The sequence below is a fragment of the Protobothrops mucrosquamatus genome, unplaced genomic scaffold (genome assembly GCF_001527695.2).
Source record: "Protobothrops mucrosquamatus isolate PMUCROS unplaced genomic scaffold, P.Mucros_1.0 scaffold2702, whole genome shotgun sequence".
NCBI classification, from domain to species: domain Eukaryota; kingdom Metazoa; phylum Chordata; class Lepidosauria; order Squamata; family Viperidae; genus Protobothrops; species Protobothrops mucrosquamatus.
In genome coordinates, this window is record NW_015388748.1 from 22501 (window position 1) to 45249 (window position 22749).

General features: G+C 42.7%; 1 protein-coding gene across 1 annotated transcript in view; it reads right to left on the bottom strand.

Annotated features, from left to right (window-relative positions):
* Positions 1 to 22749, bottom strand: part of CHD2 (chromodomain helicase DNA binding protein 2) — a 54932-nt gene that overhangs the window by 20285 nt on the left and 11898 nt on the right. Inside the window, exons 3-18 of the mRNA XM_015825591.1 lie at positions 20106 to 20325; positions 19493 to 19579; positions 16290 to 16351; positions 14553 to 14678; positions 12791 to 12940; positions 11961 to 12094; positions 10276 to 10501; positions 9020 to 9120; positions 7612 to 7656; positions 7232 to 7407; positions 5815 to 5939; positions 4279 to 4495; positions 3511 to 3600; positions 1611 to 1803; positions 407 to 590; positions 43 to 205 (exon numbers count right to left, since the gene is read on the bottom strand). Coding sequence (XP_015681077.1) covers positions 43 to 205; positions 407 to 590; positions 1611 to 1803; positions 3511 to 3600; positions 4279 to 4495; positions 5815 to 5939; positions 7232 to 7407; positions 7612 to 7656; positions 9020 to 9120; positions 10276 to 10501; positions 11961 to 12094; positions 12791 to 12940; positions 14553 to 14678; positions 16290 to 16351; positions 19493 to 19579; positions 20106 to 20325 — 2299 coding nt within the window. The remainder of the gene's footprint in view (positions 1 to 42; positions 206 to 406; positions 591 to 1610; positions 1804 to 3510; positions 3601 to 4278; positions 4496 to 5814; positions 5940 to 7231; positions 7408 to 7611; positions 7657 to 9019; positions 9121 to 10275; positions 10502 to 11960; positions 12095 to 12790; positions 12941 to 14552; positions 14679 to 16289; positions 16352 to 19492; positions 19580 to 20105; positions 20326 to 22749) is intronic.

Genomic DNA, 22749 nt, shown 5'->3' on the forward strand with positions numbered 1-22749 from the left:
GGGCTGACGTTACCAGAAGTCTTCCCCCCAAGCTCTACCTACCTGCAGCCTCTCCTGGTTGTTTTCTCTCTCGTTCTCTTCCGGAGGTTTGATCAGGTAACAGTGATTGCAACATTTCTTCAGCTCCATCACGATGTTCAGGAAGCCGGACGTACTGCCACGTGTTCCCTTGGACAGGGCTTTGTAATTCCTTGTTAAAATCCATCTGAAGGGTCAGCAGATAACAATGTTAGATTCAGCCCCTTTGGCGGCTTCAAAAAAAAAGCAAGCCAGCACATACAGAATATAGAACAACAGAGTTGGAAGGGACCTTGGAGGTCTTCTAGTCCAGCCTCCTGCTCGAACAGGAGACCCTATGAAATACACGTGCTGAGTATTCCTGGCCCACCACCAGAAGAACTCTTACTTGTAATACTGCTTCTGGAGGGCAGACATCTCCACCCGCAGGATCTGCTCCACTTTGGCGGGGAGGGATTTCTCCACGTCCTTCTTCACCCTGCGCAGGAGAAACGGCTCCAGGACTTTATGCAGGCCCTGGTACCCGTTCTCGCGTCCTTTGCCATGGTNAGGGAGAGAAGAGAGGAAGGGAAGGAGATGGAGAGGAAGGGAGGGAGAGGGAGAGAGGGAAAGAGAGATGGAGAGAGAGGGGGAGAGGGAGGGAGGGAGAGGGAGAGGAAGGGAGGGAGAGGGAGAGAGGGAAAGAGAGAGGGAGAGGGAGAGAAGAGAGGAAGGGAAGGAGATGGAGATGGAGAGGAAGGGAGGGAGAGGGAGAGAGGGAAAGAGAGATGGAGAGAGGGAGGGAGGGAGGGAGAGGGAGAGGAAGGGAGGGAGAGGGAGAGAGGGAAAGAGAGAGGGAGAGGGAGAGAAGAGAGGAAGGGAAGGAGATGGAGATGGAGAGGAAGGGAGGGAGAGGGAGAGAGGGAAAGAGAGATGGAGAGAGAGGGGGAGAGGGAGGGAGGGAGGGAGAAGGGGAGAGAGAGAGGATGAGTACCATTCAGGCCTATCTCCAAAGCCAACTGTGCAGATTCAAAAAGCCTCATCCAGCTCTTTCTTCCTTTCTACTGGCGAGGAGGTCCCAAGCATTTCACATCAGCCACAGACAGCCTCATTCTTTTTTTCCCCACCTTTTAATTTTAACACAGAAGGCTGCCCAGCTCCACAGAGACTCTGGGCAGCGTTTGATGTGAGAAAGAGGAAAAACAAAACAAAAAAACAAGAAAAGAACAGCTGTATTTTCAGAAAAGACCGATAAAACTGATAAAATTCAACCAGGGAATCCTACAAAATTTTACTCAAAGGCAGAAGCTTTCACCCACTGTAAAATGCTTCTGTGAATGCTTCTGTTATCGAATAAAAATTTGCTAGCAAAAAAAGTGCTATCAGATTCCTGGCTCTTTTTTTTTTTTTTTTTTTTTGCCACCGTAGGCTAAGAGAGACAGATTTTTTTTTAATAAGTTAGTATTAGGCTTGTATTGAGAACTGCTGCATCATAATTTGGGCTTCTAAACGTATCTTGTCCTAAAGGCAACTTTCAGCTTTGGGTTTCATTTGCTTTCGCAGTTTCTGCCCTGCATTATGGCTGGCTAAAGAGTTATTTCCTGACTCAACTTACTTCTCTGGCATGATAAAATGCAGCAGAGACCACAGCTCTCTTAGGGAATTCTGAAGGGGTGTCCCGGTGATGAGCAGGCGCTGGTTAGACTTGAAGTCAATCAGTGTCTTGTAGAGCAAAGAATCATCGTTCTTCAAGCGATGGGCTTCATCCACCCCTAGGAAGGCCCAGTTGATGCTTCCCAGAACGGTCTAGAGAGGAAAAACCAGATAGGGTTACAGTAGAGCAGTAAAGTAGAACATTTTAGGGAAGCCCTTTACATCTACTCTGGAAGACTTACACCTGTATCCCAAGTGTGAGAGGTTGTGACATACAAAATATCAGAATAACAGAGTTGGAAGGGACCTTGGAGGTCTTCTAGTCCAACCCCCTCCTCAGGCAAGAGACCCTATACCATTTCAGACAAATGGCTGTCCAGTCTCTTCTTAAAAGCTTCCAGTGATGGAGCACCCACAACTTCTGAAGACAAGCCGTTCTACTGGTTAATTGTTCTCACTGTCAGGAAATTTTGCCTTAGTTCTAGGCTTGTTCTCTCCTTGATTAGTTTCCATCCATTGTTTCTTGTCCTGCCTTCTGGTACTTTGGAAAATAGGTTGACCCCCTCTTCTTTATGGCAGTCCCTCAAATATTGGAACACTGCCATCATATCTCCCCTACTTCTTTGTTTCATTAGGCTAGACATACCCAGTTCCTGCAACCCTTCACATGTTTTAGCCTCAACCCCCTAATCATCTTTGTTGCTCTTTTCTGCACTCTTTCCAGAGTCTCTACATCTTTTTTATAATATGGTGACCAAATCTGGATGCAGTATTTTAAGTGTGGCCTTACCAAGGTTTTATAAAGCAGTGCTAATATTTACGTGATCTTGATTCTATCCCTCTGTTAATGCAACCTAGGATTGCACTGGCTTTCTTGGCTGCTGCCACACTATATTCAACTACATTCAATCCAAGATATAATTCTTTTAGTAGAGATATTTCAACTTCTCCATTTAGCTGGGCTGGCAAGATCTGCAAGCAATCTAGGGGTTCTTCTATTATGGACTGGGGATCACAATATCTCTGGAAGGAGTACTCTACCTCCATATATTTCCACCCATTAAAAAGCTGCATAGAAGAAGGAACAGCCCAAATGTGAACCCAACATGGCAGCTTACTGCTTCACACTGATTTGTGAAGAAGTTCTGTGGAAATATTCCTTCCTACATCAATGGTAAATAAAATTCAGCCCCACAAAGGTCTGTAGTTCCCAGGTTCTCCATCACCACTCTGCCCACATCACAATCCTTGGAAACCTCTTGGAACAAGTGTTGAAAACAGACCCACATCTTCCCATGAATTACAGTTGGAAAACGCAGCGAAAGTATGGTGTAGAACTAAAGCAGGTGGAAGATAGCTTAGAAAGCAAAAGGTAATTCCCCAAACACCTTAACAGGAAATACAATGCAAACGTTACTCATATTAGGTTCTTTGAATTCATGGTGTTTTGATCACTATCGTTTGCAACTTAATGCTCCCAAAATATTCCTGGCTAGCAGAAGACTGGAAAAAGAAGAAAGAAAGAAAGAAAGAAAGAAAGAAAGAAAGAAAGAAAGAAAGAAAGAAAGAAAGAAAGAAAGAAAGAAAGAAAGAAAGGAGGGAGGGAGGGAGGGAGGGAGGGAGGGAGGGAAGGAAGGAAGGAAGGAAGGAAGGAAGGAAGAGACCCACAAAGGAATGGATTAGTTCTCCAGAAGTCAACAGCAGCCAACCAACTATGAGAATCTAGAACTTTCTGAAACATCTTGACTCCTAGTAGCAGCCACCCTTTCTGAGCCAAAAATGCTAGTGCCGACAGAAGAAAGAAGATTGCCAGGGTTCCGCTTTCTTCCAAATAAAAAACTGCTTTGGCCCATCACCCACCTTGTCTTTCAGGAGTATCTCGTACGTTGTGATCAGCACGTTGAACTTCAGCCGTTTGGTCTGAGAGTGGATCCACTCATACTCACGGATCTGAAGTGAAACAAATGAATAGGTTGGTTTGTTTACATCACCATTCCCTTAACCTCGTGTTTCTCAATCGTGGCAATTTGAAGATGGGTGGGTTTCACCTCCCAAAATTCCCCCAGCCAGCAGAGCTAATTACACCACCTAATCATCCCACAGCTCTGTTATTTTTATACAAAAGCCTGATTCGCTCCACTCTCTTAAGCCAAAATGAAATTTGATTTTACTTTAGCAATAGCACTTAAGACTTATATCCTGCTTCACCGTGCTTTACAGCCCTCTCTAAGCTTTTTACAGGGTCAGCATATGGCCTCCACACAGTCTCGGTGCTCATTTTACCGACCTCAGAAGGATGGAAGGCTGAGTCAACCTTGAGCTGGTGAGAATCAAACTGATGGCAGTTAGCAGAATTAGCCTGCAATGCTACATTCTAACCACTGTGCCACCACGCCTCCTATCCTGTCCTGGGAAAGCTGTCAACTGTAGTCTATTCAACAGGGTTAAACCAACAGTGGATCTGAGCATCCAGGCAAATGTGTGCATAGTTCTGCATGCCAGCTACCCAATACACGAGAAGAGGGCACTTTAATTTCTCTGCCATGCCCCCTGCAACAGATCTGTCCAAAGATAAAAGAGTCGGTCCTGGTCCCATTCATCCCCCTTCCTTGACTCCGGTTTACGCACAGCGTTCCTGCTCATCTGATCTCCAATGTAGACAACCACGTTGATCTCCGGGGCCCAGATTTCAAATTCCCTCTGCCATGAGGTTAGGGTTGACAAGGGCACCACAATCATGAAAGGACCATAGAGCTGGTGCTGATAGAAGAGGCAGCAGAGGAAAGAAATGGTCTGGATGGTCTTGCCCAAGCCCATCTCGTCTGCCAAGATGACACTGTTGTTCCTGAGGAAGCAGACGAGCAAAGGGGTCAAGCCAGCCTAGCCACATTTCACAGTTCACACAGTGAACTCCCTTTTCCTCCTCCCTTTCAATTCTGGAGAACATCTGGAGGCAAAAGGAGATTTGGATTATTTCACCAATGCCTTCCATTGAGGATCTCTATACTGCACGAACCAGAAGGAGGGATGAGAAAATATCTACAGACCCCTCCCATTCTGGACATAATCTAATTCAACTTCTCCACTCAAGACACCACTATAGAACATTGCGTGCCAAAACAACCATATAGTTTGTTTATAACTTATGATTAATAATTGTAACTATGATTTATGACCGATTCCTGGCTGTTTATATGTACTGTGAGCTTATGCACTGGAGACAAATTTCTTGTGTCCAATTACACTTGGCCAATAAAGAATTCTATTATTCTATTCTATTCTATTCTATTCTATTCTATTCTATTCTATTCTATTCTATTCTATTCTATTCTATTCTATTCTGTTGTGTTCTGTTGTGTTCTGTTGTGTTCTGTTCTGTTCTACTCTACTCTACTCTACTCTACTCTACTCTACTCTACTCTACTCTCAGTCTGTCTTGTCATTTGGGCCTAAAAAGATCCAATTTTTGTTTTCATTTTTGTGGCCATGTATTTTCAGAGTCAGGAAACTCTACAAAGTAGTTTAGCTGCCAACAGTTGCTAGACTGTTTAGTTGACACTGTTGTGCTATCCAGGGTGCACCACGAGGAGTCAAACTAGCTTCACACAATCCTGAATAGAATTTGCACCTCACACAGCATCTGTCAGGACTCGCTGTATAAGTATCCTCCCCTCAGTGTGTGACTGCGGGGTCCCACACCAAACTGTAGGTCACATCATGATCGGCAGTAAAATATATCAGTCTAGCATCTGTTTTGTTTTTCATATAAACAGTGCTGCGCGTCAATGGTTAGGTGACCTAGACATTAGTATTTGAACATACAGCTTTTTAACATTTATATTTAGTTGTGTTTTATTAACCTACTTGCCTCCAAATGTTGTGGGTGCTCCAGCATTGGAGGTTTTTAAGAAGAGGTTGGACAACCATTTGTCTGAAATGGTATAACCCTGTTATTCTGTTATTCTAGGTGAAATGTTAATATATGTTGCAAATCCATGGATGACAGTCCCTATGTTGAATAAATAAATAATCATCTGAGCCCATCAGCAAGAGACACTGCTTCAGGTCATCAAGGGCAGGGATTACGAGGAGATTCCAAAACCTCTTTCTGGACTATGTTTTCTTTGGAGGGGGGGGAAGGGATCCCTGCCTGCCCTCACTTACTTGCACCAGGAGTGAGCCAACCAATTCAGGCCTTCCAGCTGATAGTCCCGGAGCTCCAGATTGTCCCCACCAATGTAGGAGGGTTGCTTCTTCAAGGCCACAAAGCGAGGTCTTTGCTTCAGCACCTAAAAAGAAGAGACCCATCACTCTCCCAGCTTGACAGACCTGTTGCTCTGGGGAATACAGGTAGTCCTCGATTTACGAACACAAGGGAACCCAAAGTTTCTGTTGCTAAGTGAGACATTTGTTAAGTGAATTTTTGCTCCATTTTACAACCTTTCTTATCACAGTTCTTAAGTGAATCATTGCAGTTGTTAAGTTAGTAACACGGTTGTTAAGTGAATCTGGCCACCCCATGGACTCTTGCTTGTCAGAAGGTCACAAAAGGGAACTCATATGGCCCCAGGACACTGCAACCGTCATAAATATGAAACAGTTGCCAAACGGAAGATGCGTGACATCCTGGACATAAATTGATTCAATTCCTTCCCTCAGGATGGCGCTATAGGGCATTGCATGCCAAAACAACTAGACACAGGGATAGTTCTTTTCCCTTGTTCCATCACACTGCTGATCATCTAATTCTCAGTGTGGTCTAATGTCTATGTGTATTTACCCATGTAGTATGGCTGTAGTATTATTATTTATCCTTCTTAATATCTTCTTACTCTTTATTGGTATCATTACGATGATGATTATCATTCTGTTGCTTGGCATGTACACGAGTGCTTCTGCACTTCCTTGTGTGTCTAAACACACTTGGCCACATAAAAAATTCAATTCAATTTAAATTGAGGCCAAAATGGGAAGAGCAATCTAAAAGGTTACCCCAAAGAAGAGGGAGTCAAGCTATTCTCCAAGGCGCCTGAAGGCACGACAAGAAGCAACGGATGGAAACTCATCAAGGAGAGAAGCAACCTAGAACTAAGGAGAAACTTCCTGACAGTGAGAACAATTAGCCAGTGGAACAACCTGCCTCCAGAAGCGGTGAATGCTCCAACACTGGAAGTTTTTAAGAAGAGACTGGACAGCCGTTTGTCTGAAATGGTATAGGGTTTCCTGCCTGAGCAGGCGGTTGGACTAGATCAGGGGTAGGCAACCTTGGCTCTTTTATGACTCGTGGACTTCAACTCCCAGAATTCCTGAGCCAGCCATGCTGGGGAGAAAGGGAGAGGTTTCCATGCTGAGCCAGGCCGGCTCAGGAATTCTGGGAGTTGAAGTCCACGAGTCATAAAAGAGCCAAGGTTGCCTACCCCTGGACTAGATGACCTCCAAGGTCTATTCTATTCTGTTCTGTTCTGTTCTGTTCTGTTCTGTTCTGTTCTATTCTTCGTCTGAAATGGTATAGGGTTTCCTGCCTGAGCAGGGGGTTGGACTAGATGACCTCCAAGGTCCCTTCCAATTCTGTTAAACCAACCTTGCAGTCCCGAGTCGGCATGGCTTTGGAGTTGTTCCTACTGTTGAAGCTATCGATACAGTACTGGAATTTTTTGCTGATCAGAGCTTCGTCTTCCCAGCTACACTCTGCGTAGGGAAGCCCCATCCACTTGCAAAGGTATTCTGGCTCATTGGAGCAGGACTTGCGGTTGTGAGCTGGAAATATTAGGGGAGGGGGCGGAGGGAGAGGAGATGAAGAAATACATGATAAGAGCCCAGCCATATCCTTAATGGGCACGACAGACAGAAAGGACAGCGACATTTGAGTATTGCGCTCTACTGAGTTGCAATCAGACATCTCTCTCAATCCGTATCATTAAACAAAGCGTGTAAATCAATAAAAGGGGCGAGCCCCCTTACCTAGGAATTCAGTTCCAGGAGTTGGCGATTTGTTTGTTTTCACCGCTGTGCATGAAATGAGAAAAAGGCATCCATAAATGCAATGATTAAATGAGATTAATTGATTTAATTTATATGCTGCCTTTATTATTTTTTAATAACACTTCAAGGAGGCATAATAATAATTTATTTATTTATTTATTAATTACATTTATATCCCGCCCTTCTCCTTGCGGACTCAGGGCGGCTAACAATTGGATAAAATACAGACATATAATACACCTATTTAAAATTGATTAAAAAGAAATATTTAAACTCATCAGATTAAAAGTAATTAAAACCCCTTTAAAATCCCTTAGGCCAGTCCCGCAAGCTGGAACAACCACGTCTTGAGGGCGCGGCGGAAGGAAGGGAGATCAGGGATCACCCTGATCTCTGGGGGCAGTTCGTTCCAGATAATAATAATAATAATAATAATAATAATAATAATAATAATAACAACAACAACAACAACAACAACAATAACAACAACAACAGCAGCAGAAGCAGCAGCAGCAGCAATAGTAGTAGTAGTAGTAGAGTTGGAAGGGACTTTGGAGGTCTTCTAGCCCAACCCCCTGCTCAGGCAGGAAACCCTTTGCTGGTCAGAAATTCACAAAGGGTGATCAAGTGACCCGGGACACTGCAACCGTCTTAAAGATGAACCAGTTGCCAATCATCTGAATTCTGATCACGTGACCACGGGGATGCTGCAACGGTTGGAAGTGTGAGAAACAACTGTAAGTCACTTTTTCCATGGCCGTTGCAAGTTCAAACGGCCACTAAATGAATGGTTGTAAGTCAAGGACTACTTTCTCCTGCTTTCCTTCATTCTCAAAAAAAAAAAGCCTTTCAAAAGAAAATTCCAACTTTCTTTTGAAAGCCATAAATGCCCCCCGTTTTCATCCATACAAAGCACATTTTCCCAAGATATACAGGGAGTCCTCAACTTACGACCGCCATTGAGCCCAGCATTTATGTTGTGAAGTGAAAAATTTTGTTCAGGGAGTTTTGTCCCGTTTTACGACTTTTTCTCACCACATTTGTTAAGTGAATCCTTCTGTTCTTAAATCGGTGATACGGTCGTTAAGTGAATCTGGCTTCCCCCCTTGACTTTGCTTGACAGGAGGTCGCAAAAGGGGATCACGTGACCCTGACTGCGACCGTCATAAGTGTGAGTCAATTGTCAAGCATCCAAAAATCGCGTAACCATGGGGATGCTTCGACGGTCATTAAGTGTGAAAAATGATCCTAAGTCCCTTTTTTCACTGCCATTGTAACTTCGAACGGTCACTAAATGAACTGGCGTAAGTCGAGGACTACCTGCAGATGAAGGATTGAACCAGAAAGACACGGGATGGGACTGATTCCCCTTTGACCCCAAACTCACCAATCACTCTTTCCACAATCTGGTACTGCTTGTTCAATTCAGCCGCCAGCTCCTGTTGGCAGTTGTAATACTCAATGTCTTCCGGAGTGACTTTTTCCAACCTGGGTACAAAACAAAAAACAAAAACAAATTAGGGGTTGTTGTTGTTTTTTTGCAACAGACGTATTAAGATTATTCTGATCTCGCTATTGTACCAAACATTTAGAAGCAGCAATTTTCTTAAATTGTTTACAAAAGACAAGTGATTTGTTTTTTGTTGAAAAAAAAATAGGATTTTAAAAAGAAAAGTCCCCAAACTAGTTTTTAGAGAAGTAAAACTGGCTGAAAGCTCCTGGAACTGAGGCCAGGTGGAACAGCCATATAAAACTTTGTGGGTGTTATCTGAAGAAGTAATCACAGCCAGTTTTCACTTGACTCCATATAGGAAAGGCTTCTGTATGTTTGGCAACGTGGAAAAATCTAGTTTCCAAATATCCAGTTTAGGAGCAGAAAACAGGATCCCGATTATTAGAGACACAAAATCTTAAACCCTTTCAGACATGAAACTGTGCAGCAGGTTTAGCCAACTTCTGAAGGGATGAGAAGGACACAATTTGCTTATCTTAGAGTGATCAGGGTCTGCAGGGGGCCAAGGCAGTATTTTTTGCAAGGAGCTTGAGAGTTTTTTGGGATTAAATCCATTTTATTGGAGTGTTTCTATCTCATCTGGTGGGGATCCATCCGTTTTTAGTACAGGTAGTCCTAGACTTACAACCGTTCATTTAATGACCATTCAAAGTTACAACATCATTTTAAAAAAGTGACTCATGACCATTTCTCACACTTACGAGGGTTCCCGTGATCAAAATTCAAACAGTTGGCAGCTGACTCACATATATGATAGTTGCAGTGTCCTGGGATCATGTGATCCCCTTTTGTAACCTTCTGACCAGCAAAATCAATGAGTAAACCATTCACTTTACAAACTTGTAGTTAACTTAACTACTGCAGTGATTCATTAACAACTGTGGCAAGGAAGGTTGTAAAATGGGGCAAAACTCACTTAACAAATGTCTCGCTGAGCAACATAAATTTCAGGGTCAATTGTGGTCATAAGTTACAGATTATCTGTAATCAGATGTGTTCAAAATGCCTCTTGGGCCACCCAAAAAAAAAAAAAAAATAGGTTGAGAATCACAAGTTGAACTCCCATTTTCCATACAGGAAGCCCAGTTTTAATCCACATTCTTAGCAGGCCAGAAGAAAGAAAAGCCTACCAACTGTTGATTTCTTCTTCTTTCTTCTTGAAGTTCTCCAGCTTCTTGAGACCTTTCACTTTCTGCTGCTGCAAGGAGTCCTCACTTTCCCACGTGCTGTGGATATACGACCAACCTTTCCATTTAATTAAGTACTGCACCTCCCCTTCCTCCTTTTCTGGGTCAAAATCGGCACAGGGATCACCGTTGGCTTCTGTTGAGTAGACCGTGGTGGAGGCCCCAATGGCTGCCGAAGGAGCAGAGGTGAAAGTAGGTCAAACCTTGCAAAACAGTCTTGGGCCATTTGCTCCTACGGAGGGCTCCAGTCACTTCTAAGTACCCACTTCTAAGGAATTCCATTTCATTTCCCCGACTAAAAAGTTTCCCCTACTAAATTTCCTGACAGTTAGAACAATTAATCAGTGGAACAACCTGCCTCCAGAAGTTGCGAATGCTCCAAAACTGGAGGCTTTTAAGAAGAGACTGGACAACCACTTGTCTGAAATGGTATAGGATTTCCTGCCTGAGCAGGGGGTTGGACTAGAAGACCTCCAAGGTCCCTTCCAACTCTGTTTCTATTCTGCTTCTATTCTGCTTCTATTCTGTTTCTACCTGTTTCTATTCTATTCTATTCTATTCTATTCTATTCTATTCTATTCTATTCTATTCTATTCTATTTTCTATTCTATTCTATTCTATTCTATTCTATTCTATTCTATTCCATTTTCTATTCTATTCTATTCTATTCTATTCTATTCTATTCTATTCCATTTTCTATTCTATTCTATTCTATTCTATTCCATTTTCTATTCTATTCTATTCTATTCCATTTTCTATTCTATTCTATTCTATTCTATTCTATTCTATTCTATTCTATTCTATTCTATTCTATTCTATTCTATTCTATTCTATTCTATTCCATTCCATTCCATTCCATTGTGGTCAGCACTTAGCACTCCTTGAAAATGCTTTATTTCTGAGTGTGAGAGCCTTTTTTTCCCCAGTCTTTGTTGGGCTTTTCCATGACTCTGAGGGTTTCCCCAAACATGCTTATCCCAGAACTAAAAGGCTGGGTTTTTTCAAAGCCTTAAAGATCCTGTTCAGAAAAGTGGCTTGAATGATCAGTTGGGTATCAGGGTACCATCTACAGACTTCAAAGGCATTATACCGGCAAAGCCCTCCCACTCTACCCTTGATCTGGTCCACACTCAGAAGCCTTTATAAAGTCAACACGTTTCAATTTGCCTTGTTCTAGGCAACCTCTCTTTTTTTGCAATACAAAGCTAGTTCTACAAGGCCTTGTTGGCTACTCTAATGAAATCGCCAAATATTATATGTCCCTAATTCCTAAACTGGGAATTGTGCAAGCTGTACCCAAAAAAAGGAGAATATTTCTCAGTTCAGGGTTGAAATGAGGGGTCCTTGGTGCTTGGTGGTTTTCTTGCAGACATTTCGTTACCCAAACTAAGAAACATTAGCATGGGTGATATTACCTAATTTGAGAAATGAAATGTCTGCAAGAAAACCACCTAGCTCAGAGAGCACCAAGGGACCTGTTTGCAAATTGGGTGGCATTCTAGAAGCAAAGACGTGTTTTCTGGAAGGATCCAACTTGGAGAAGGCTGCTTTTAAACTGGATGCCTATCTCTACTAGGAAGAAACACTGTAGGAACATCCGAATCCCAGGAATATTTTCCTGCACTCACCTCCTTTCTTGCCTATTCTCTTCTCCAGCACTTTCTCAATGGTTTCGCTGTTACTCTGCTGCTCCTCTGCTCCTTCTCCTGTCATCTCAATCAAGTCATCGGAATCGGTCTCAAAGTCATCGTCTTCCTTGTAACTGTGCATGAGACCATGTACAAGGACAGTTCAGGGTTTTCTTTCTGCTGAATGGGTTCTCCATACAAACAAAGAGCGGGTTTTCCCCCGACCTTGGCAACTTCCAGACAGGTGGACTTCAACCCTTGTCACCAACAGCTGTTCTGACTCTGGAGTTCTGGGATTTGAAGTCCACCCATCTGGAAAGGGCCAGGACTGGCCAAACGCCAAACCAAAAGGATTATTTTTACAAGGTAGAAAGAAGAGAGATTAACATCTCCAAGCCTGTCTCCAAGCTTAAAGGGAAGATTCCTGATGATAAGATGGCACAATGGTGGAATAGACTAGGGAAGTTGTGGGTTCATCTCTGAAAGTGGACAAGAACTTCTCATGGATGATTCAATTGGCTTTCCTGCCATTGTAGAGGATTAGATTAGACCAGTGTTTCCCAACCTCAGCAATCTGACGATGGATTTCAATTCCCAGAATTCTCCAGCCAGCTCCAGGACACTGCATAATCTGGGTTCATATACTGAGGTAAGCTATGGTTTGCTCAAAGATGGCTTGGTAAATAACCCATAATGACATAGGTTCACATATTAATTTAAGGCATAATTAGATTAATTCATGTAATGTATAATGGCTAGGTTCAGACAAACAAACCACCCCATGTTGGCTGAGCATTTGTGAATCCAGTTCTAGTTTTTTCTGCTATTACCTGACATTTTTGGCTGCTCGGCGCTTAGTTTGTCTTTTGGGGGCCTCGTCTTCTTCATCATCATCATCTTCCTCTGAGGATTCGGTTTTCCTCCGCCTGTTTGCACGCTGGGGTCTGCTGCTCCTTTTTGGGAGGGATTTGCTCGCTGCTCTGAAATGAAACAGACCGATACAGTAGTACCGTAGTAATAGTGGAGGTAGCATTAGCACTTCGACTTATATACCGCTTCACAGTCCTTCACAGCCCTCTCTAAGCGATTTACAGAGTCAGCCTCTTGCGCCCAACAATCTGGATCTTCATTTTATCAACCTCAGAAGGATGGAAGGCCGAGTCAACCTTGAGCCGGTCAGGATCGAACTGCTGGCAGTCGGCAGAATTAGCTTGCAATACTGCATTCTAACCACTGCGCCACCACGGCTCAGTGGTTGTAATAGCAATTGAGCATTCTTCAACAGCAGACCAGGAAATCAACCCCATAGCAAGGCTAAGGTTACTGTTATTAGGTAAAGGATTCCCCTGTCCGGTCGTGTCGGACTCTAGGGGGTGGTGCTCGTCTCCATTTCTTAGCCAAGGGAGCCAGCATTGTCTGAAGATGTTTCCGTTGCCATGTGGCCAGCGTGGCTATACGCCAAGGTTGCACGGACCGCTGTTACCTTCCCACTGCAGTGCTACCTATTAACTCACTAGCATTTGCTTGCTTTCAAACTGCTGGGTGGACAGGAGCTGAACCAAGTAACAGGAACTGACCCGGTTGTGCTGTGCTGGGTCTTAAACTTGGGCTGTCAGCTTTCCAGCTGACAATTTCAGCATCGTTAACTGTTGAGCCAGTTACTGAGACTGGCTATAAATAGCAGAATCTTGCTCTTTTTTTTTTAAATTTATTTTTTATTTTTCCAAACTCTCCCCCGTACATATACTGTGATATTTATCAGATATTAACATACATTCTTTTTACATTCTTATATATAAGATACTTTTAATGAAATAAATACATACACATGACTTTTGGTGTTGCTCGCCCATTTCCCCTTTCACTGCATCCCCACTCCTTCTTCTCTACCTTCTTTCTCCCTTCCTTCTCTTTCTTCCCTACTTCCCTCTTCTTCCTCTCCTCTCCNCAACTCCTCTCTCCATGTTTCCCAATCTGTATTATATACAATAAGATTAATTTTCTCTTACATTAATACTTCTATTTATCTAACCTTCTCAGTATATACGTCTATAAATATGTATACAACCTCCAGTTATTCAATACTATGTCGCCTGGGTCTCCCTCCTTATCTGCTCCTTCTTCTTCCATCTAAATTGATGTTAACTCTCTTTTAACCGTATTCTCTTTTCAGCCAATCATAAAAAGTTCCCCAGATTTCATAGTAGTCTGACTCTGTCTTATCTTTAATCGTCATTGTTAATCTATTCATTTCTGCACATTCCAGTATTTTCCCAATCACAGAATCTTGCTGTGCTGGACCTTCTCCTCCTTCTTACACGCCAATGAATTCAGGAGGTCTCTACCTCAGCCACTTCCAAATGCTATACCACCTCTTTTGCCTAAGCAAGGGTTCCTGTATATTCCAATCAAGGTCATCTTCCTTACTCTTGTTCTACCCTAGAAAGTTTTGCCATTATTCTGTCCTCCCGCTAGACAAAGCTTCCATCAATGCACCCTGAACACCAACTCAGAATGAAATGTTGGAAGAACAGGGTTTAGAGTGGGGAAGAATAAGAGGAACCGCAAGGAAGGATGCATCAGTTTTCTCACCTTCTTGAACAAAGCCTCCTGGATTTCACTCTCTTCACTTCTTGTTCGCTCTCTCCACTGGAGCCTTGATCTTCAGCATCATCTTCATCATCATCATCCCCAGATCCCTCCCTTCTCCATTTACCTCTGTGTTTATAAAAGTTGACAAAGAGTAATAGGCATGATGACTGTCACTACGATCCATTGTCATGGTTGCTGTTACTTTTACATGCCAACTAATTAAACACCTCCCCCCCAAAAAATAAAATACGTAAGGAAGCTCTAGATACACAGAATATTCACCTAATGTTAGACAATTAAATTATTAACTAGAGCTGTGCAGAAATAAATTCATAATGAATGTGCAACCTCCTTAAAGCAGCTGCATCTTTTGTTGAGATGACGCGGCTGCCCTTTGCGGACACCTGCGATTTCAGGAAAGGACAAGGCTGCTTTAAAGAGCTAAAAACGGGTGTTTGCTCCAAAGCACCATTCAGAAAGCCCCCTCCCCCCCCGCTTAGCTCTATTATTAACAATAACGTCTGTTCAATTAACAGTAAGAAAAGCAAAGAGTTTGGCTAAATATACACAATCCCAGTTACTCAAAAGACCCCCTATTTCAAACTTCTGGCAAGTACAAAAAGAGACACGAGGTCTCATAGCTGGAATATAATTGTAGTTTCCAGGACAATTGAGATTATTAGGGGAGGAGAGTCTACAAGCCACATATAGTCAATCGAGGCTCTCACATGGTCTAAAGCAGGGGTGTCAAACTGCCAGCCCGCGGGCCGGACGCGTCACGTGGAAGCCGCGCCCACCCCATTGCCGGCAATGGCAAAACCGGCCCGATATGTTGCGCGACGTCAAGTGACGTCGTGAGTTTGACATGCCTGGTCTAAAGCAGGTATGATTGTGTCACATGTGTGATAAGGATCAGAATTCGTTCCGAGCTGACAAATCGGCATTTATTTTTCTCTGCTGATCTTTGCTCGTGTCTTCTGAGTCAAACCTCTTGTAGAAAACCACATCACCACGATTTGTAGTAATTTTTCCGTGGTGGAAATGCACCTCAAGTGATCTGGAGGTAGCCCTGAAGCATCAGCACCCATATCTGGGCTGCAACGTGGCTTGGAGAAGAGGGAAGATGATCTGTAGGACATTTCCAGCTGTAGCATCATTGTTTCTTTGCACAAAGTTTCTTGACTGTTCCTTTGGAGGGGGGGGGTTTCTATGTCTTTTTTTTTTTTTTTTGAGGGAAGACAGGAACGATAAATGGGACAGGAACACTTTGGCTTAAGCGACTATCCAGAAGACTTTCCACGATTAAGAAGATAGTAAAATTTCCCTCCTTTGAACCGAAACAAGGAACTCCTTCTATCCTCCTTTATTTCTTTATTCATCCAATTTAGAATGATTTTTTTTTTTTTTGCATCTGACTCCTTCAAGGTGGCTTCCGGATCAACAGTGAACCGAAAATGACACCCCATCTTTTTTTAAAAAAATAGAACAGCAATCTTTCTCAATCAGGACCCTTGGTTTGAAATTCATCAATCCCCTCACAGCCAGGACGACCACTAGGCACACTCTTGAGATTATGGGATGTAGAAATTCACCCGCTTGAGGAAAACTATTCTAACACTCTGCACGAGCAGAAGGTGTGACGGGGTAAGGTCGCGACGAACACCTGGCAACTAACATCCCAACCATCCACTGCAGGAAAATTTGCTTCCGAAAAGAGGCAGAGTCCTCGTAACTTACATTTTTTTCCCTTGCCTTGACCCTCTTCTTTTGGGACTCTCACTTTCCGACTCGCTATGACCCTTGAATGGAAACAGAGAAGGAGGGAGGGAGAGAGAGAGGGGAGGACCAATAAAAGAGGCTGCTGGTCGATGGCTGCATCTTTTGCTGCAAATACCGTCGGCATCCATAAAAGGGGTTGGACACACCCCAGATTTAAAGCCAACACAGTCAAAAGGGAGACATTCACTACCATATAGCAAATAAATAGGCCACACCCTTTCGGCCCATGATCCCAACAGTTCCAGTGGTGTTGTGTTGTGGTTGTTTTTTTTTAAAAAAAGAAACTCTGTTATATCGTGAACACAAGTGAGCAAAGGTACTTGAAAAAGAAACCCGAACTGAAGACAGAGCCAAACAGAAGGAAGAGGACCAGGTCACCGCTAATAGCAGCCACACACCCGAGGCCTTCCAAGCGTAGCAGAAGACAGGATGATGCAAGCTGCAGGAAGGGGAAATCCCGCTCACCTGTACATGGGCTCCCTCTTAAGGGGAGGATCAGTAATGTGGGGTCCTTGGTGCACTGATGATGTTACCTAGTTGGGTAATGAAACGTCTGCAAGAAAGCAAGAAAGCTCAGAGAGCACCAAGGACCCCCCCCCCCATTTCAACCCTGAGCTAGAAATATTCTCTTCTGTCAGTTTAGGTGACTGCCGTACCTGGCTTTCAAAGGCACATTGTGAGTCACACTCCAGAAATTATGAGGGATCAGGAGCAACTCCCCCCCCCCCAAATGGGGAAGGGCTGAATAAGCACTTCTAAAATTTCATTTCAATTTAAAATCATATAATGTCCATTTCATACTTTCAAAATCTTTGTTTGTTTTTGGATTTAATAGCATTGGTAAGCCGCTGAGAGTCTCCCAAATGCAGTGGGTAGGAATCCATTGATTAATTACCTGAGACTGGTAATTAATATATGCAAAAAGAAAGAAAGAGAGAAAGAAGAGGAGAAGGGGAAGGGAAACCCTTAAAATTCATTTCCTAATTTTTCTACAAAATTACTCTTATGCTTACATATATTTATTAGATCTTCTTATACAATTAAACTATTGAGACATCATTCTGTTCACTCACTAGTAAGGAAAAAGAGAAACTATACACGACAGCTAAATGCCCATAAATCTGGATAACCTAGTCTCAAAGAAAAATTATTATTAAATAAGTTGCCCTGTTGATGGACAGCTCGTTCAGTGCAAAATGGTGCTCAGAGGCCAGAATGTTAAGAGTGATATTTGCATGACATTTTGTATGTAATGATTCTCACAGGTAACAGGATGAAAGACAGTATACTGCTGCTGAACAAAGACTCAGCCACAAAAATCTGCTTGAGACTGACAAAAACGGACTTAAAAATGGAAACATTAGTTGTTTCTTCAGTTTTCTTTCCCTATTGGAACAGGGCAACATTATTTAAATTATAGGTGACAAGAGAGTTAAGAAAATGAGCTGCTATGTTAGATGCAGGGATCCAAGTATATTAGAAACCGGTAAAGAGACGAAGATCTTCGCAGTCAACATTGGCCAGAGCCCTACAGAATCCTACAAGATATGTCTGTCTGTCTGTCTGTCTGTCTGTCTGTCTGTCTGTCTGTCTGTCTGTCTGTCTGTCTGTCTATCTATCTATCTATCTATCTATCTATCTATCTATCTATCTATCTATCTATCAATCAATCAATCAATCAATCAATCAATCAATCAATCAATCATTCAAGGAAGGTTTTATACAAAACAATTGTTAAATAAATTCTGGCTCAGTTCACACAATGACTAAGCCAAACATAACAACAAATCACATAGGGGCTTGGTGTGATACATATTGTAAAGTTCAGTTGCACAAACACAGGCCTGGGATCCAGAAGTATTTATTAGAAAAATGTAACCTGGCCTTCAGTGCCCTGGCCCCCCAAAGGGAAAAAGAATGGTAATAATTATAATCATGACAACGACGATTTAAAAACCTCTGAAGATTTCTGTTCCACATTTTTTTTTCAATGCGGTGAATCCAACCTGAACTGAAGAGAGTTTAATTCGAAGACAAGATGGGAAGGGTCAAGTGAATCATTCTTTCTGATGCAAAATGTTCAAATCTGGTGCCTTCTGCTAGGCACCTAAATCCATATATAGGCACCCAAGCATAAATGGACCCATTTTTAGAGAGGGTGCCGCTTGCCTTTTCAGGTGCTCGAATATAAATTTAGGTGCCTACCTTTGGACTTCCAACTTTAACATTTTCAGTCTGATTCTGAACTTTCCTGAGCCTCATTTTCTCCATCTGTAAAAAACAGAAGGGAAAACTTGCTTACCCGCTTTGGACCACGGTCAGGGTGGGAAATGTGCACACAAATGAGAAAAAGAAAGAAGAAAAAGAAAAAAAAAGTGGGAGAATCAGTCACTCACAAAAACGGCACAGAAAAGGTGGCCAGTCCAGTAACCACACTGCCCCAGAAGGCGATTTTGGATGGAAGTGAAGAAAAGAAATGGTTTTGATGTCTCAGCCATCAGATGAAAAAATAAAAATTAAAATTAACCCCCTGACCTCATCTCATGCATGGGATTCAAGAGATGATTATATCTATAATATAGAAAGGGAGGTCAAAGGTTTAACGGCAAAGGAACAACACAATATAGAAACACACCACACTTTTTATCATGCACCCCTTTAGTCATGCCATCTTTCTGGAATCTCAAGCAGGGCTGTTCCTGCAACTTCTCCTCGCCTCCCCCCAAAGGTGCTTTTTTAGGAGACAACTGAACTTTCTTGTTTTTCTTTGAAGACGTTTCGCTTTTCGTCCATTCTCCACCCTCCAGTCAGAGCTGAAGAAGCTTCTTGGGATGAGAAGCGAAACGTCTTCAAAGAAAAACAAAGGAAGTCCAGTTGCCTCCTGAAAAAGCACTTTTGGGACAACCATGACCTAGATGACAAGAGAATCTCCATAGACATCTCCTTGTCTCTCCCCATGGACAGATTGTCCAAGACTTCAATGAGGATCGTATAATTTCCCAATTGGACCAGGAAAGGTCCAATGGACACCTTTGTTTGACCTGGGTTCAGTTGCAGAAACAGCTCTTCAGAAACTGCAAAATGAAACCACCGAACAGAACAACTGGGCTCTTACATTCTAAGGATAGTTTTTGCTCTTTATGGGTTTCGTCTCCCCTTACCTCGTCGTTTATAGTAAAACGCGAAGGCTCCTGTCTGCTACGATTGGATCGTCTCACCCCGTAAACATCGGGGTATTCTTCCCACATCTGCAAAATAAATCAAGCCGGCATTTGTATTCCCTTAAGGCATACTAAGGGTGCTGAAAAGAAATTCATCTATTATATTCTCCTGGAAGTGTCCTGTGATATAGGCTGGACTACCTGAATGAACAAATTAGATGGCAGGTGCAAAGGATCAGGACCACCTGTTAAGTTGCAGCACAGATTTTATTCAAGCCTATATACCCAAGAATCTAGTCAACTCAAATTCAACGCTAAATTGGCATCAGATAAGGGTCAATGGAATTTAGGAGGGGTTGGACCTGGACCCTTTGTGGGAATGTAATGATTCTAAGCTGATGGCGTGCTTAACTCCACCCCCCAGCTCTTCTCTTCTGCTCTTCTCCTATGTTAGATCTTTCTTGGGGCATGGGGATAGAATTCATAATGCTTTAAACCAACATGATCCTCAGAGGACCCACAAATCCCAACCAAGCAAAGTTATCACCCCTTTCACCCCTTGAGCTTCCCAATCTGCCAAGTTGTCCCCACTTTTAGCAAGGCAATGCTGTACCTTTTTGACGTCAGCTATCCTTTCTTTCTTGGATGCTGGTTTCTCCTTAGCTTCCGGAGGGGTGCGCCGAGACTTGGATGCTGTGGACCCGCTCTCTGATTCAGATTGACTTCCTGAAGATTCGGAGCTGCTGTTGGATTCACTCCCATGATCACTGCCTTGCTCACTGTCTGACTGGCTGCCCGTGTCGGAAGCCGAGCCCTCTTCAGACGCTGAGTGACTGTGGAGAAAATAGCAAGATTTTTTTTCTACCTGCAAGGATATAAAGCAGGTTATCGTTTGAGGTCTCCAAAAAGTATGATACGGTCTTATTATTTCTTCTAGCAATACATCTGCATAACTATGTGTACTTCATTGCCTTGGTCAACATGCTTCCATCACAAAATCCATCTAGCTTGGTGGGATCTACTTCAGGCTTTCCCCGATTCAGAGGAAGTTAACTGTCATGAAAATTACAGCTTATCTTTTTTGGGATGGGGGAAGAGGAGATACTCAGGTTTGAGGTTTCAAATGTGCATGTTATTTTGGCCAGACGTACAGAAAAAGTTACAGGGCTGGTCAGAAAAACCTCTCGACGATCTTTTGAAAGAAGCTCAGAAAGTATATGTCAGGAGAAGTGAGGAGAGGGATGAACGAAAAGGAAAAATGATGGTAGCAACTTTGAGGGAAATAGTAAAGCCAGAGAAAGAAAGAGAGAGACCGTTGTTAAAAGGGAGGGAAGTGGGGCATTGGCCACCAGAAAGAAGATGGCCACCCTCCGATGAAAGGAGAAGACCGAGCCCACGGTCAGGTATGGCCAGGTCGGCCATTTTAGGAAAGATTGCCCTGTCATGAAGGAAGAGAAGAAAGTCTACCGATTGATGGAGAGTTGATGGAATTTGGATTGGGAATAGATGGTACTGGCTCTGACCCAGTCACTCTCATTACGATAAAAGTAGTAAAGATAGAAAAACAGAGTAAGCAACATAAACTGTTCCATTCTTTCTATGAAGAGTTGGAAACCAAAATTGAAATACCAGCCATCACCCAAAATTTGTTCATTGATTTGGCTGAAAGAATAGTGGCATATGACCAAAATGTGCCTATTAACTGGATCCATAGAGAAGGGACAGGTGGCGTGTCATCGGGACCAGGAGATATTTAAACCGTTGCCAATTCTCATTGTGTATGGCTTCTTGATTGTGTTAATAAAAGTCCACCAGTCTTTGCAAATGCTTGTAAATAAAATTTTCTTTCAGTGACCTCCAAGTCTCTTTTGAATCTTAATGTTAACCCAGACACAGGGTTTACAGAAAAGGACCATCCAAGCAATCAACCTGGAGGCTAAAACATATAAGGACCGGTTGCTGGAATTGCGCATGTCTAGTTTAATGAAGAGAACGACTAGGGGTGACATGATAGCAGTGCTCCATTATTTGAGGGGCTGCCCCAAAGAAGAGGGAGTCAAGCTACTCCCCAAAGCACCTGAAGGCAGGACAAGAAGCAACGGATGGAAACTAACCAAAGAGAGAAGCAACCTAGAACTAAGGAGAAATTTCCTGACAGTTATAACAATTAATCAGTGGAACAACCTGCCTCCAGAAGCTGTGAATGCTCCAACACTGGAAGTTTTTAAGAGACAGCCATTGGTCTGAAATGGTGTAGGGTTTCCTACCTGAGCAGGGGGTTGGACTAGATGACCTTCAAGGTCCCTTCCAACTTTCTCACTATTATTATAATCATAGCAACTGCCCTTGCCATTCCACACCAGATACTGTGCATCACTTCAGTAACTTCATGATCAATTCTAAGGCTGGTTGCTGGACCATTTCAGATTAGTCTGGTCTTATTCAATTTGTCCATATTTTTTTTTACAATGCTCCTTGCCATTTATTAATACAGCTCACAGATCATTTGCATTTTCAGTTAACAAAGTGCTGCTGTCATCAACATAGCTGAGAGATTGATGCTTCTTCCTCCAATTTTAAAGCCACATTCAAAGTGCATTATAAAATAGCCTATTTTGTATCTATTACTCGACACAAAACAATAGCAATAAAAGCTAAAAGGCTAAGCAGCTGGAAATAAAATCAGCAATAATACCAGTGTATAGGCATGGCCAAATTTATAGGCCTGGATTACGCCAGGCTGTTTCTTACAGTTTTTAAAAACAAGTTTTCTCTTGCCTCAAGTGGAGTTCACCAAGAAAAGAATCTCATAAAATGCCTTTTAAAAAAGAAAAAAAAATATCTTGCATGAGTCAATTAATTCAGTGGTAGGAACTGGGCTGAAGAATTTAAAACAAAACAAAACAAAAAAACCTCTTCCAGGTGGTAAAAGGGCAGTAAATTCCAGATACAGATCCCTGAGCCGAGCACGTGACACAATTGTTGGCACGTACTGCAGTGCATTAGAGCACGTATTTTACTTTAAAAGGTGTGAAAAGCAAAACATGGAAAAGCAACGGAGTGAAATTAAAATGCATTTCTTTAGGAAACGGGCAGAGGGCAGCAAGAAAGCAGGAAAAGAGCAAGCTTTGGGCATGCAGTCAGAAGCCATTTTGAAAACATGATCTGTGAATAAGCCACCATTTTACGGCTAATCCCTGCATTGCTCTCTCTGGAGCCAATTCCAAACAGGAGAATAAAACAATTGCTAAAAGCAC